The sequence below is a fragment of the Rhincodon typus genome, unplaced genomic scaffold (assembly GCF_021869965.1).
Source record: "Rhincodon typus isolate 14 unplaced genomic scaffold, sRhiTyp1.1 hic_rhity00000051, whole genome shotgun sequence".
NCBI classification, from domain to species: Eukaryota; Metazoa; Chordata; class Chondrichthyes; order Orectolobiformes; family Rhincodontidae; genus Rhincodon; species Rhincodon typus.
The window spans coordinates 727,605-740,978 of NW_025965689.1; the positions used below are offsets into that span (position 1 = coordinate 727,605).

At 42.8% G+C, this 13,374-nt stretch overlaps 3 protein-coding genes across 6 annotated transcripts in view; all 3 read left to right on the forward strand.

Annotated features, from left to right (window-relative positions):
• Positions 1–13,374, forward strand: part of LOC109929682 (histone H2B 7-like) — an 823,479-nt gene that overhangs the window by 651,832 nt on the left and 158,273 nt on the right. The window lies entirely within an intron of this gene.
• LOC125488138 (histone H2B 7-like) overlaps positions 1–13,374 on the forward strand; it is an 844,706-nt gene that overhangs the window by 651,820 nt on the left and 179,512 nt on the right. The window lies entirely within an intron of this gene.
• Positions 1,105–2,261, forward strand: LOC109928057 (histone H1-like). The gene has a single exon (XM_048621017.1). It carries the CDS (start codon positions 1,141–1,143, stop codon positions 1,777–1,779), a length of 639 nt encoding a protein of 212 aa, XP_048476974.1. The 5' UTR covers positions 1,105–1,140; the 3' UTR covers positions 1,780–2,261.

Consider the following 13,374-nt stretch of genomic DNA (forward strand, 5'->3'; position numbering starts at 1 on the left):
TTCCTGACGAAATGGTCTATGTGGCTACAATTACAACATTAAAACGACATTTGGATAAGTACATAAATATGACAGGTTTGAAAGTAAATCGGCCAGGGAGTGGGAGGTGGACCTAGTTCAGTTTGGCATTATATTCGGCATCTACTGATTGGACTTAAGGGTCTGTATCCTTGCTGTATGACTCGAGATGAGAGAAAAACGGACACAGGCTATTGAGTTGGATGATCTGCCATTTTGATGAGTGGGTGGAGAGGTTTGATGGGACGATTAGTTAGGTCCAGTTGCATTATTTATGTTTCTCTGTCTGTTGATTTCCAGAACCAATGTTGAGTACAGTCGCCAGAATGAAAAATACTAATGTGGGTCAGTATAACTTCCAACCAGATGATTGGCTCTTGCAGCTGAATCTGGAGAAGAGCGAATCTCCGGCGCACAGACCTCAGAGAGTTTAACGGTTACTAAGGAGAAAAAAACTACAACCAACTCCCTGAATATTGGAGCAAAGGCTGAGGAAAAGAAATTATATCCTTCCACATTTATATTTCGCGATATTTCTGGCCTGTGACTCTATGAATGAGAATATTGTGTCAGAGAGACTGCAGGTAAAGGGCGGGCGGGTGAGTCTAACGTAACTGTGTTTGTGTGTCCGCTCATATCATGACATTTCCGAGTCTCTCTTGTGCGAATCAAAAAGATTTTCAATTCAACTTATCCCCTTGCTCCCTCACTAAACCCGAAAGCTAGAATTCAAGCCAATGTGTTTGTTGATTTCAAGATTTCAGCCTATAAGTGACGATAATGTCAGCGCTCAGCTCAGAGAGCGCGATCAGTGCAGGAGCAAAATGCGTTCAACTCGACAACGGAAGCGTCAATTCGAGTGAAAACGTTTTGGCCGCAAACCTACCCGTGTCAGGGTCAGGAACGATCGAGCCTGGCTCTCGGGAGATGCGGAATTGCAGAGGAATTGGAGAGTTTCGGCCGAGAGAGAAACACAGAGGGGCAGCAGGAGCAGGGAGCTGAGGGAAGGTTGTCTCCGCGCCGTCCGCTCGCTGCCTTTAAGTTGCTCAGTGCCGCCACCAGCGGCTTCATTGCTGACGCAGTTCAGTCTGACAGAGAGAGATTCAGCGCAGAGTTCTCGACATGAGCGACAGTGCAGCCGCCGAAACGGCTCCTCCAGCTTCCGCCAGCACCAAACCCAAGATTCCCAAGAAGAAGAAGGCGGCGGCTCCCAGGAAAAAAACAGCCGGTCCCGGGTTGGGCGAGCGGATTGTGAAGATTGTCGGGGAGAGCAGCGATCGGAAGGGGACGTCTCTGGCCGCTATAAAGAAGGCGCTGCAGAGAAGCGAGGTCAATGTGGAGAAGCAAAATGCACAGATCAGGATGGCTATCAAGAGGTGTCTGGCGAAAGGCTCCCTGGTTCTGGTCAAGGGCCAGGGCGTCTCCGGCTCCTTCAAACTCCCTAAGAATCCAGTCAAGGCAAAAGTGGGAAAGAAGACGAGACCAGCAGCAGCCGCCAAGAAACCAGCCGTGAAGAAAACAACGGCCAAGAAGGTGACAGCGAAGAAATCCCCAGCCAAAAAAGCAACAGGCAAGAAAGCGGCCGTCAAGAAGGCAGCAACGCCAAAGAAAGCGGTGAAGAAAGCAGCGCCGAAGAAAAAGACTCCCGTGAAGAAGGCGAAAAAGACCAAGAGCCCCAAGGCCGCAAAACCGGTCCCGAAATCGGGTAAACCGAAGACCAAGCCCAAAGCGAAAGTGACCAAGAAAGCAGCAAAGAAATGAAGCAGTCAACATGTAACCACCTGAACCAAAGGCTCTTCTCAGAGCCACCCACATCTTTCAGGAAAGAGCTGAGCCCGGATCGAATGATCCCTGTCCCGGTTCCGAGTGCAGACACAGCTTAAACATGAATTGATTCGAGTAACTCAAATATCACACTTGCCGTGATTTACCACAGCGGAGACTGAGAATGGGGAAGGTATCACATGGGGAGGGTCAATGGAACTGCATCTCGTTATTTCATACCGCGAGTTGGAATTCTGCCCAGACACTAATGTTACATATTGCAGTATATGTATCTCATTAACCCTTACAGGAATTATATTTTGTTTAGTTTTGATGCTGGGACCCCTGGCGATATTTTAATGGTGTATTCCTTTAATTTACCTGATAAAGACATTTCAGGCAGCAATTACAAATTGTGTTCTGCTTACAATCTGGGCGAAATAAAAATGTACCGAAAAAATGGGATTCTGTAAATATTCGTTTTGAAGATGTTTAAATCGGCGGGTTTGATAAGATTGATTAACCGCGGTTACACGGCCGGTTGATCAGTTTGTCTGGGCTGTATTACACCCCGCGCTTTCCTTCTGCCTGTTACAGAAAGATCAGGCAATGATCCCGTGTCCGGTCCGCGCTGTGTGCAAGCTCGGTTTAAAAAAAATTGGGGAAAGCAGCGCATGCGCGATACTTGCCCTTCCAACCGCCAACTCCCCACAAATGTTAGAGACAACAAGGTGCAGGGCTGGATGAACACAGCAGGCCAAGCAGCATCATAGGAGCAGAGAGGCTGACGTTTCGGGCCTGGACCCTTCATCAGAAAAGGGGGAGGGGAAGGGGGTTTTGAAATAAATAGGGAGAGAGTGGGAGGCGGATAGAAGAGGAATAGAGGAGAGGAAACAAGACACAAATGTTGGTTGTTGCAGACTAGAGGAGCGCATGCGTGAGGCTCTCCCCCAGCGCTGCCATTGAGGAGCATTTACTCAGCGAGTGGAAGAGGTTTGTTTGAAACAGACCGCAATGGAGAGACCAGCGCCCAGGGAAGCGAGGGAACAGCAGGTTCCTTCCGGCAACATATCGAGGTGTGAGTCTGGGACACAGAGGGTGCTCCGAGACCGGCATTGATTCGGGCTCAGTTCAGGGAGAACCGGGGGCTGTTTGTGAGAGGCCGAACGGGGTAGGAACTGGTCCCGGAACTTGGAGTGAGCGGCCTGGCGGGCAAGAGAGAGGCCTTTCTCGGGCTGTGTGTGGTCCGAACACAAGCGGCAAGAAGCTGCTGGGGGTCATTCTTGTGGTTTTCAAATCTCTAAACACTGATGCAAATTACTGTTTGGCCTCTATTTCACGCTGTTTGTTGACATTGTGTGGTAAATAGTGGAAACATAGACAAGATTGTGGGAATACAAGTATCTTGTGTGGGACGGAGATTGGAGCTAACACATCATATGTCTGGAGTAAAACATTTGAAATAGTGCCTATTGTTCTTTTCAACAGTTAGTATGTTGGAATCTGGTAACATGAACTGGAGCTGTGCAATTATTGCTTAGTTTCTGAATCTCACTCAATTGGTATCAAATTATATATTTTAAAAAAATCCTCAGACAAGGAGCAGCTCGATGTAAGAATGGAATCAGGCTTGTGTTTGAATTGATGGCTTTAAAGAAAAGACAGAATTCTCATGACACAAAGTTCTTGTCCAATAGGTTTATTTAAAATCATAAGCTTTTGGAGTTCTGCTCCTTTGACAGGTGAAGTTAAAGAAAAGAAACATCCTCATAACTATTAACTGAATATACGTTAATCTGTTTGAGATTGTCAAACTTGGCTGATGTTGATTTCCAGGAGATATCTCTTTTGTCTTCCTCCAGGAAAATACTTGAAGGACCAAGATGATGTAATATTTTGTCGGTACAAAGCCAAGTGTGAGCAGCTGCTCCTAACTAACAGCAGGTATGTTACTGTGATCAGAATGGAGAATATCCTTTCCACAGTGACAGAGCGGATTGAATCAGACTTATATTGAGCTCAATTTCCAGAGATGTATCCAAAGATACAACCAACCAAGCACAACTGAGGAAAGGCAAGTTTGTTTTTTGTTTCCATTGTCAATTGACATCATGCTAGTTCCAATTAATATCATTCATAGCCCATTAACATTCACATCATGTATGAAATGTTAACGGCTGACTCCTTGTTGAAAGTACTCGAACAGGAAAGGAATCAAGTTTACATTTCGTAAGGGTATTTTATAATGTCGCAAACCAGATAAAGAAAGACTCCTTCTACTGCCCCCTTGATCATGACCCCGCCCCTGACCACCAAAACATCATCTCTCAGACCATCCACAACCTAATCACCTCAGGTAACCTCCCACCCACAGCCTCCGACCTCATCGTTCCCCAACCCCGCACCCCCCCGTTTCTGCCTCCTTCCCAAAATCCACAAACCCAACTGCCCTAGTTGACCCATTGTCTCTGCGTGATCCTGCCCCACCAAATTTATCTCCAATGATCTCAACTCCATTTTCTCCCCCCCTGGTCCAGGAACTCCCCACCTACGTCTGTGACACCACCCACACCCTCCACCTCCTTCAAAATGTCCGATTCCCTGGTCCTCAATGCCTCATCTTCACCATGGACGTCCAGTCCCTGTATACTTGCAATCCCCATGCAGATGGCCTAAAAGCCCTCCGCTTCTTCCATCTCCCACAGGCCCGACCAGTCCCCGTCCACCGATATCCTTATCTGCTTCGCTCAACTCGCCCTTACCCTGAACATCTTCTCCTTCAACTCCTCCCACTTCCTACAGACAAAGGGGGTGGCCATGGGTACATGCATGGGCCCAAGCTATGCCTGCCTCTTTGTAGGATACATGGGACAGCTGCTCTTCTGCAGCTACACTGGCCCCATCCTCTGTTATATCGATGACTGTATCGGCGCCGCCTCGTGCTCCCACGAGGAGCTCGAACAGTTCATCCACTTTACTAACACCTTCCACCCCAACCTTAAGTTCACCTGGACCATCTCTGATACCTCTCTCTCCTTCCTGGACATCTCTATTTCCATCTCTGGCAACCAACTGGAAACTGATATCTATTTCAAGCCTACCAACTCCCAAAGCAACCTCGAATACACCTCCTCTCACCCGCCTTCCTGCAAGAATGCCATCCTCTATTCCCAAATCCTTCACCTCTGCTGCATCTGCTCCTGAGATGAGGCATTCCACTCCCGGACATCGCAGATCCCCCTTGTCCTCACGTATCACTCCACCAACCTCCGGATTCGACACATCATCCTCCGCTACTTCCCCCACCTGCAATCTGACCCCACTACCAAGGACATTTTTCCCTTGCCACCCTTATCTGCCTTCCGGAGGGACCATTCTTTCTGTGACTCCCTCGTCCACTCCACACTCCCCACTAGTTCCACCACCCCTGGCACTTTTCCCTGCAACCGCAGGAAGTGCTACACCTGCCCTGACACCTCTTCCCTCATCCCCATCCCAGGCCCCAAGAAAACCTTCCACATTAAACAGATGTTCACGTGCACATCTGCTAATGTGGTGTACTGTATCCACTGTTCCCGTTGTGGCCTCCTCTACATCGGGGAAACCAAGCAGAGGCTTGGAGACCGCTTTGTCGAACACCTACGCTCGCATCATGACAAATGACTGCACCTCCCAGTCACAAACCACTTCAACTCCCCCTCCCACTCCTTGGACGGTATGTCCATCCCAGGCCTCCTCCAGCGCCACAATGATGCCACCCGAAGGCTGCAGGAACAGCACCTCATATTTCGCTTGGGAACCCTGCAGCCCAATGGTCTCAATGTGGACTTCACAAGCTTCAAAATCTACCCCCCCCCCCCCCCAACCTCATCCCAAAACCAGCCCAGCTCGTCCCTGCCTCCTTGACCTGTCCATCTTTTCTCCCACCGATCCGCTTCTCCCACCTCGCTGACCAACCCCCACCCACACTTCCTGCCTACTAGCCTCATCCCCACCTCCTTGACCTGTCCATCTTCTCTCCACCTATCTGGTCCTTTATCCACCTTCCATCATCGTCTCCTCACCTCTCTCTATATTTCAGAGTCCCCTTCCCCTCCCCCATTTCAGAAATAGGGTCCAGTCCCAAAACGTCAGCTTTTCTGCTCCTCTGATGCTGCCTGGACTGCTGTGTTCATCCAGCTCGACACCTTGTTACCCCCTCAAAAAAAGACATCACGTTGTTACATAGTTTCAACAACACGTGTGACAAGTAGTGTTACTGACAAGTAGCAAATCACGACTGAGCGCATGCAGACACATACACAAAGGTGCTGACTGATTCAGACTGAGTCCCAAATATGCTCATTGTATCAACACGTAAGATACAAAGACTAACAACAATGAATACCCATACACACTACAGGTAACAGAAGCAAATACATATAAAATGTTTGTGGTTCTTCTTTATATAAGCAGAGGAGTCTACAGGATAGAAAAAAGACCTTTCAGCCCATCAAGTTGATAGCAGACAAAAACAAGCACCTGACAATTCTAATTCCATTCAGCCAGCATTCCATTGCAATACGTGTGTCATGGCAGTATATGATTTACCTACCCCAACTTTATCACAACATAATTCTCAACTTGTTCACCTTCAGGAATAGAAACCATATTTTCCATCTGTCTCGCAAACTTTTTTTTTTTTTTTGAAAAAAGAACATGGTTTAACTTTGTTTCCAAATTCACTTCAGTTTTCTACAGTGTCACTTGCCCCTCCCAATAAAATATTGCAAAAAAGCAAGAAAATAGAATGCAAATTCTTCACATTAATGATATAATCACCATTTAAAGCAATGAAGAATGATCCATTTAACTAAATCTTGTAATTGTTAAATTTTATCTTTTTCTTAGCAAAAAGAGTTCAACCATGTTCAATAAGTTTAAATCTTCTCCACTGTAAGACAGAAAATACAAGTCTTTTTGCTTTCCTCATCCCCACCACGGAGCATCATAAGAGTATTGCTGATGGCTTGCACCATTACACCATAGAGCAGGGTTATGTGATATCCATGATAGAATAATTAAGTGAATTAGCCAATACTCTTTCCTGTAGAAGGAACATTGTGGTCATTCAGCTGAATACAGTTGATTTGTTCACTGCCCTTTCCCTTAGAGTCTGACAAAGGAAGCCACATCAATCCATTCCTCAGCATTATTCACAAAATTATGTTACTATGCACTCGGAAAAGCTGATGTCCTGAAGAACAGCCCTTGATATAATGTCTCCCAGTTAGACTCTGCACTGTTGGAGTTACAAAACCCTTTGCTTTTACATTACACAATCCATTACACAAAACAAATGCATGGAGGAAAAACTGACAGGTACTGGTTGATAACTGCACTCATACATTCTCAAAGCAGAAACTGACAGGCATGGATTGATAACTAAATTCACAGATTCACAAAGCAGTAGCTGGCATGTACAGATTGATAACTATACTTAGATATTCACAGAATAGAAACATACAGAGAAAGAGTGATATCTGTACTCTTATTCATGTTTTAGAAACATATATGTACAGATGGCTAACTACACTCATAAACATATACATCAGAAACTGACAAGGAGAAATTGCTATTTATATTTCTATACCAGAACAGGCAGGTCCAAATTGCTAAGCACATTCACATATTCACAGCACACTCACTGGCTGATAGGGAAAGGTTGATAAATGCCCTGAAATAGTCACGTAGCAGAGACTGCCAGTTACAGATTAATAACTGCACACTCAGATACACAGAGCTGAAACTGACAGGGACTGACCGGTAAATAGACTCAGACGTTCACATGGTAGTTACTGACAGAGAAAGTCTGATAACAAATCTATCATATCCACACAGCAAAAACTGACAGGAACAGATTAATAATAAAACTCGCAGTTTCATATTGTTTAAATTGACAGGTACAGTTTTATAACTAATCTGACATTTTCACAGAGCAGAATCTGACAAGTACAGATCGATAACTAAACTCAGATTGACAAGCAAATACAAACAGGTATAGAAATGACAACTACACTCACGAATTGACCATCAGAAACCGAAGATATAGATGCACAACTACACTCATTGACATGGCAGTAATGGAGAGCTACAGCTTGATAACTACAGTCACCCACCTGCATTACAGTAACTGTCAGGGACAGATTGATGACACTCACACATTCATATGACAGAAACTGACAGGTACTGATTAATAACTCAACCCACATTTGGATTTCGCAGAAACTGACAGAGACTGATAATTACACTCTCATTATCATGGCAGAAACTGAGGTTTATAACTGCACTCTCACATTCACATAACAGAAACTGAGTACAGATTTGATAACCATAGTCGCACATTCATATTGCAATAAGTGACAGGGATGGAATGATCCTACCTATGAAATATTATAAGAAAGCAAGAGAACAATGTCATTTGTTCAAATTATCAACACAGCTTCCCACAAAATCCTGATATCCTGAAAATCGACAAAAATTTGATCAGGCCCTGGCAATTTAGCCACCTTTATGTTTTTTTTTACCACCTCTAACACCTCCTGTTATGTCATGTGGACTGTTTTCAAGACATCCATATTTACTTCCCCAAGTTCCCTCGCCTCCACAAGGACAGAATGATAACTAAACTCATATTCAAATAAGAGAAACCGAGGGGAGAGCATGATAATTACTCATATTCGCAAACCTGAAACTGACCAGTGCAGATGAATAACTACACTCAGATTTACAGAGCAGAAGTTGATGGTGACAGCATCATAACTGATCTCACATACTCGCAGAGCAGAATTTGATGGTATATGTTCATAACAGAACTCTTACATTCACCTTGCAAAAACTGACAGGTATAGATTAATAACTGCACTCTCAGATTGACGAAGCAGAAACTGACAGGAACAATTTGATAAATACACTCACATAGCAGAAACTGACAGGTACAGATCAATTCTCTCATATTGACATTGTAAACCGAGAAAAATTGGTACAAATTAATAACCGCAGTCATATACTGGCATTGCAGAAATTGACAGGTACAGGATGATAACTTTCATCACATTAAAAAAAACAGAGACTGGCAGAGACAGATTGATAACTGCATTCCCACATGTTTCCTTTTTTTTTTCATTCATGGGATGTGTGTCACTGACTATCCCTAACTGTGCACAGAAGGCAGTTAAGTGCCAACCACATTGCTGTGGGTCTGGAATCACATGTAGGCCAGACCAGGTAAGGATGGCAGATTTTGTTCCCAAAAGGACGTTAGAGGACCAGATTTTTTTCGTGGCGAATTGACAGTGAACTCTTATTTTTAGTTTATTGTTGAATTAAAATTCCACCATCTGCCATGATGGGATTTGAACTGGGGTCCACAGAACAATATCTGGCTCTCTGGATTAATAGTCCAGCAATAATACCATTAGACTATTGCTTTTTCTATTCACATTCACATAGCTGAACCTGACGGTTATGGATTGGTAATTACACGCTCAAAATTCATGGAGCTAAAAGTGACAGAACTGATTGATAACTGCACTTTTATATCAACAGAAGGGATGCTGACAGGAACGGATTGATAACTGTATGCACAAGTTCATATTGCAAAAATTGGCACGTACAAATTGATAAATGCACTCAGACATTAGCAAACCAGAAACTGATGGGCAGAGGGTAATAACTAATGAATTAATAATTAATCATTCACAGAGCAGAAACTTGCAGGTATAGTCTGATAATTACACAAGAATATTCACTGGGGAGAAACTGACAAGGTCCATATTGATAATGACAATCATATTCACACAACAGAAACTGGTTGGTACACATTGATAAGCACACTCTCTCAATTACAGAACAGAAACTGACAGTCACAGACTGATAACTACATTTTCATATTCACGTGTCTGAAAATGACAGGTACGATTTAATGAATTTGGTTGCATTTTTACAAGCAGAAACACTCGGGGTTATGTTAATAACTGCACCCACACCTTCACATCTCAGGAACTGACAGGTAAAGATGAAAAACCAAGCTCACATATTGACATAGCAGAAACTGAGAGGCATAGATTGATGCCTGCACTCTTACATTCAGATAGCAGAAAACGACAGGCACAGATGGATAAGTATACTCGCCTTGCAGACACTGATACGAACATTCCCACATTACAATCTAACAGGTAAAGACTTACAATGACATTCTCATATTCGCAAAGGAAAAAAAAACTGTCAAGTACAGTTTGATAACTATACTCAAATAATCACAGAGCAGAATCTCACAGGTACATATTGATAACTACTCTGTCACATTCACCTTGCAGAAATTGACAGATACAGATGGATAACTACACTGACACATACACAGCTCAAACTGACAGGAACAGGTTGACAACTGCACTCATTCATTCACGTGGCAGAAACTGACAGCTGCAGATGATAACCACCACACTCCTATTCACAGAGCAGAAACTGACAGGTTTACAAGTTGATAATCACATTCACATACTCACAACACACATACTGATAAGGAATGATTGACATATTCACCTAGCAGAAACTGACTGGTACATAATGATAACTACATTTATGTATTCATAAAGCTGAATCAGACCGGTACAAATTGATAACTAAACTCATATTGAAATAGCAGAAACTGAAAGTTAGAGACTGATAGCAACACTCTCAATCTCATAGCTGAAACTGCTCGACGTTGGTTGATATCGACACTGAAATTCACATCGCAAGAAGTGGCAGGTACAGATTAATTCCTTTCTTAGATATATAGAGGAGACACTGACAGGGACAGGTTTGGAATTACACTCTCATAGTCACATAATAAACTCACAGGAACAAATGGATAATAACGCTCCCACATCACAAAGCATAAAATCACAGATACAGTTTGATATTTACACTCAATTTCACACAGCAGAATCTGACAGGTACAGATAACTGACTTGGCAGAAACTGACGGGCATAGATTCAAACTTGCGCTCATGTATTCACATTGCAGAAACTGACGGGTGCACTCTCGTATGCAGTGAAAATTTCCTGACAAAATTTGAATATGTTATCCATCTCTAAAATTTGATAAAGACGTTGAAATATTCACAGGGCAGAATAACACATGTATGTACTAATAATAACACTCTCGCATTCACCGAGCAGAAATTAACAGGGAAAAATTGATAAGTACATCATACATTCATGTTGCAGAGACTGTCAGGAGCAGTTGCTTCCAAAATTCTCATATTCACAGAGCGGAATCGATCAGGGATAGACTAACGATTACACATGCACATTCAGCAAGCAAAACTGACAGGTATAGATTGGTAACTACATTTACAGATTCACACACAAAAGTCTGATAAGAACAGATCGAAACTAAATTCACAGATAAACTCATAGCAAAAACTGACAGGTCCAGAATTATAAATACATTCACACATTCACAAAACCAAAACCTAACAGTGAAAAAATGATAAATAAACACTCCGATTCAGAGAGCAGAAACTGATGAGGAAAGATTGATAAATACACTAACATGTGCACATTGCTGAGACTGACAGGAACAGATTGACAAATACACCCACATTCTCAGACCAGAAACTGACAGCTACAGACTGATAACAACACACGTGTATTCACATGGAAGAAAGTGGCATGGACAGATTGATGACTGTAGATTGATAACCACAGTCACACTTTCTCATTGCAGCAACTGACTGGGACATATTGATTGACAATCACTTGTTCACATGACAAAACTGACAGGTAGAGACTTAAAATGACAGTCAAATTCACATAGCAGAATCTGACAGGCACAGATTAATAACTGCACTCACACATTCACCTTGGCTGAAACTGACAGGTACATATTGATAAATGCATTCATACATTAACAAACCAGAAACTGACAGGTACAGATCAATACTGACACTCTCAGATGAACAGAGCAAAACTGACAGGTACAGGCTGGTAATTAAACTTGGACATTGAAATTGTAGAGACTGATGGGTACATATTAATAACTGTATTTGGATTTTCACAGGTAGAGATGGATAACTACATTCAAATATTCATACAGAAGAAGTTGGCTGGTACAAATTGATAACTATATTTACATATCCACAAAACGTAGACTAAGATGACAAATTGATCAATACATTGACATTACAGAAACTGACGGTGCTTTAAGCTGTGGGGCAATGGGCTGTGTGCCGGAAGGTGGGATTAGAATAGCCACCTGTTTGTCTTTGGGTTGGAATGGACAAGATAGGCCGATAGGCCAACAGCCCTCTTCAGTGGTATATCATTTCAATGGATGTATGGTTCTATATCAATCTGTCCCTGTCAGTCTCTGCTGTGTGAATACATAAGTAATTTAACAAAGGCTTAGATTGTGTGAGTGTAGTTATCATTCACCAAGTAGGAACTGACATGAATAGATCAACAACTAAACTCATATTCACAGACCCACTTGCATTGGGTAGCCCCATTCATGGAACTGCACACCTGTTGGTTAGTTTCTGGACTTCACTCAATTGGTATGGAATTAACAAAAAAAAAATCACCAGACAGGGAGCAGCTTAGAGCAAGAGTGGAATCAGACACACAATTCTGTTCAAATTCCTGGCTTGAAATAAAATATTGTAATGATTATTAACTAAACATTGCATTGATCAATTAAATATTATCAAACTTGGCTGATGTTGATTTACAGGAGGTTTTTCTTCTGTCTTTCTCCAGGCAAATACTTGAAGGACTAAGAGAAAGTGATATTCCCTCAGTCCAAAGCCAAGTGTGACCAACAGATTCTAAGAAACAGAAGGTATTTTACCGCTGTCAGAGTAGAGAACATCCTTCCCACAGGCACAGAGCAGATTGAGTCAGACATACATTGAAGTCAATTTCCAGTGAGATATGCTCAAACAACACAGAGGAAATACAAGTTTTTTTTTCACCATTCACAATGCACACCTGCCCAGTTTGAACAAATTTCAGCATTTAAAGTTTGGCAAAGATCTGCAGCTCGGGTAGTGGATAATGTTGCTGACTTGCTCGCTGAGCTGGCTTGTTTTTGTTCAGATGTTTTCATCACCATGCTCGGTGACATCATCAGTGGAGCCTCTGATGAAGTGATGTGTTCTACTCCGCATGGAATTTATACTGTCTGGTCCGTTATGGTGAGTACTGTCATTTCTGGTTTTGATCTGTATGAGTTTATATATGGGGTCCGATTCTATATGTTTGTTGATTGAAGTATAGATGGAAAACCATGCCTCTAGGAATTCCCATGTGTGTCTATGTTTGGCTTGGGCTACTATGGTTGCTTTGTCCCAGTTAACTTGATGGCCTTCATTGTCTGAATATACAATACATTCAGACAATGAAGGCCATCAGTTGAAATGGGACAAAGTAACCATATAAAAACTGAAAGAACTGTGGATGCTGTAAATCAGGAACAAAAACAAAGTTGCTGGAAAAGCTCATCAGTAACTGGTTCTGAGGAAGGGTCACTGGACCCGAAAGGTTAACTCTGTTTTTTCCTTACAG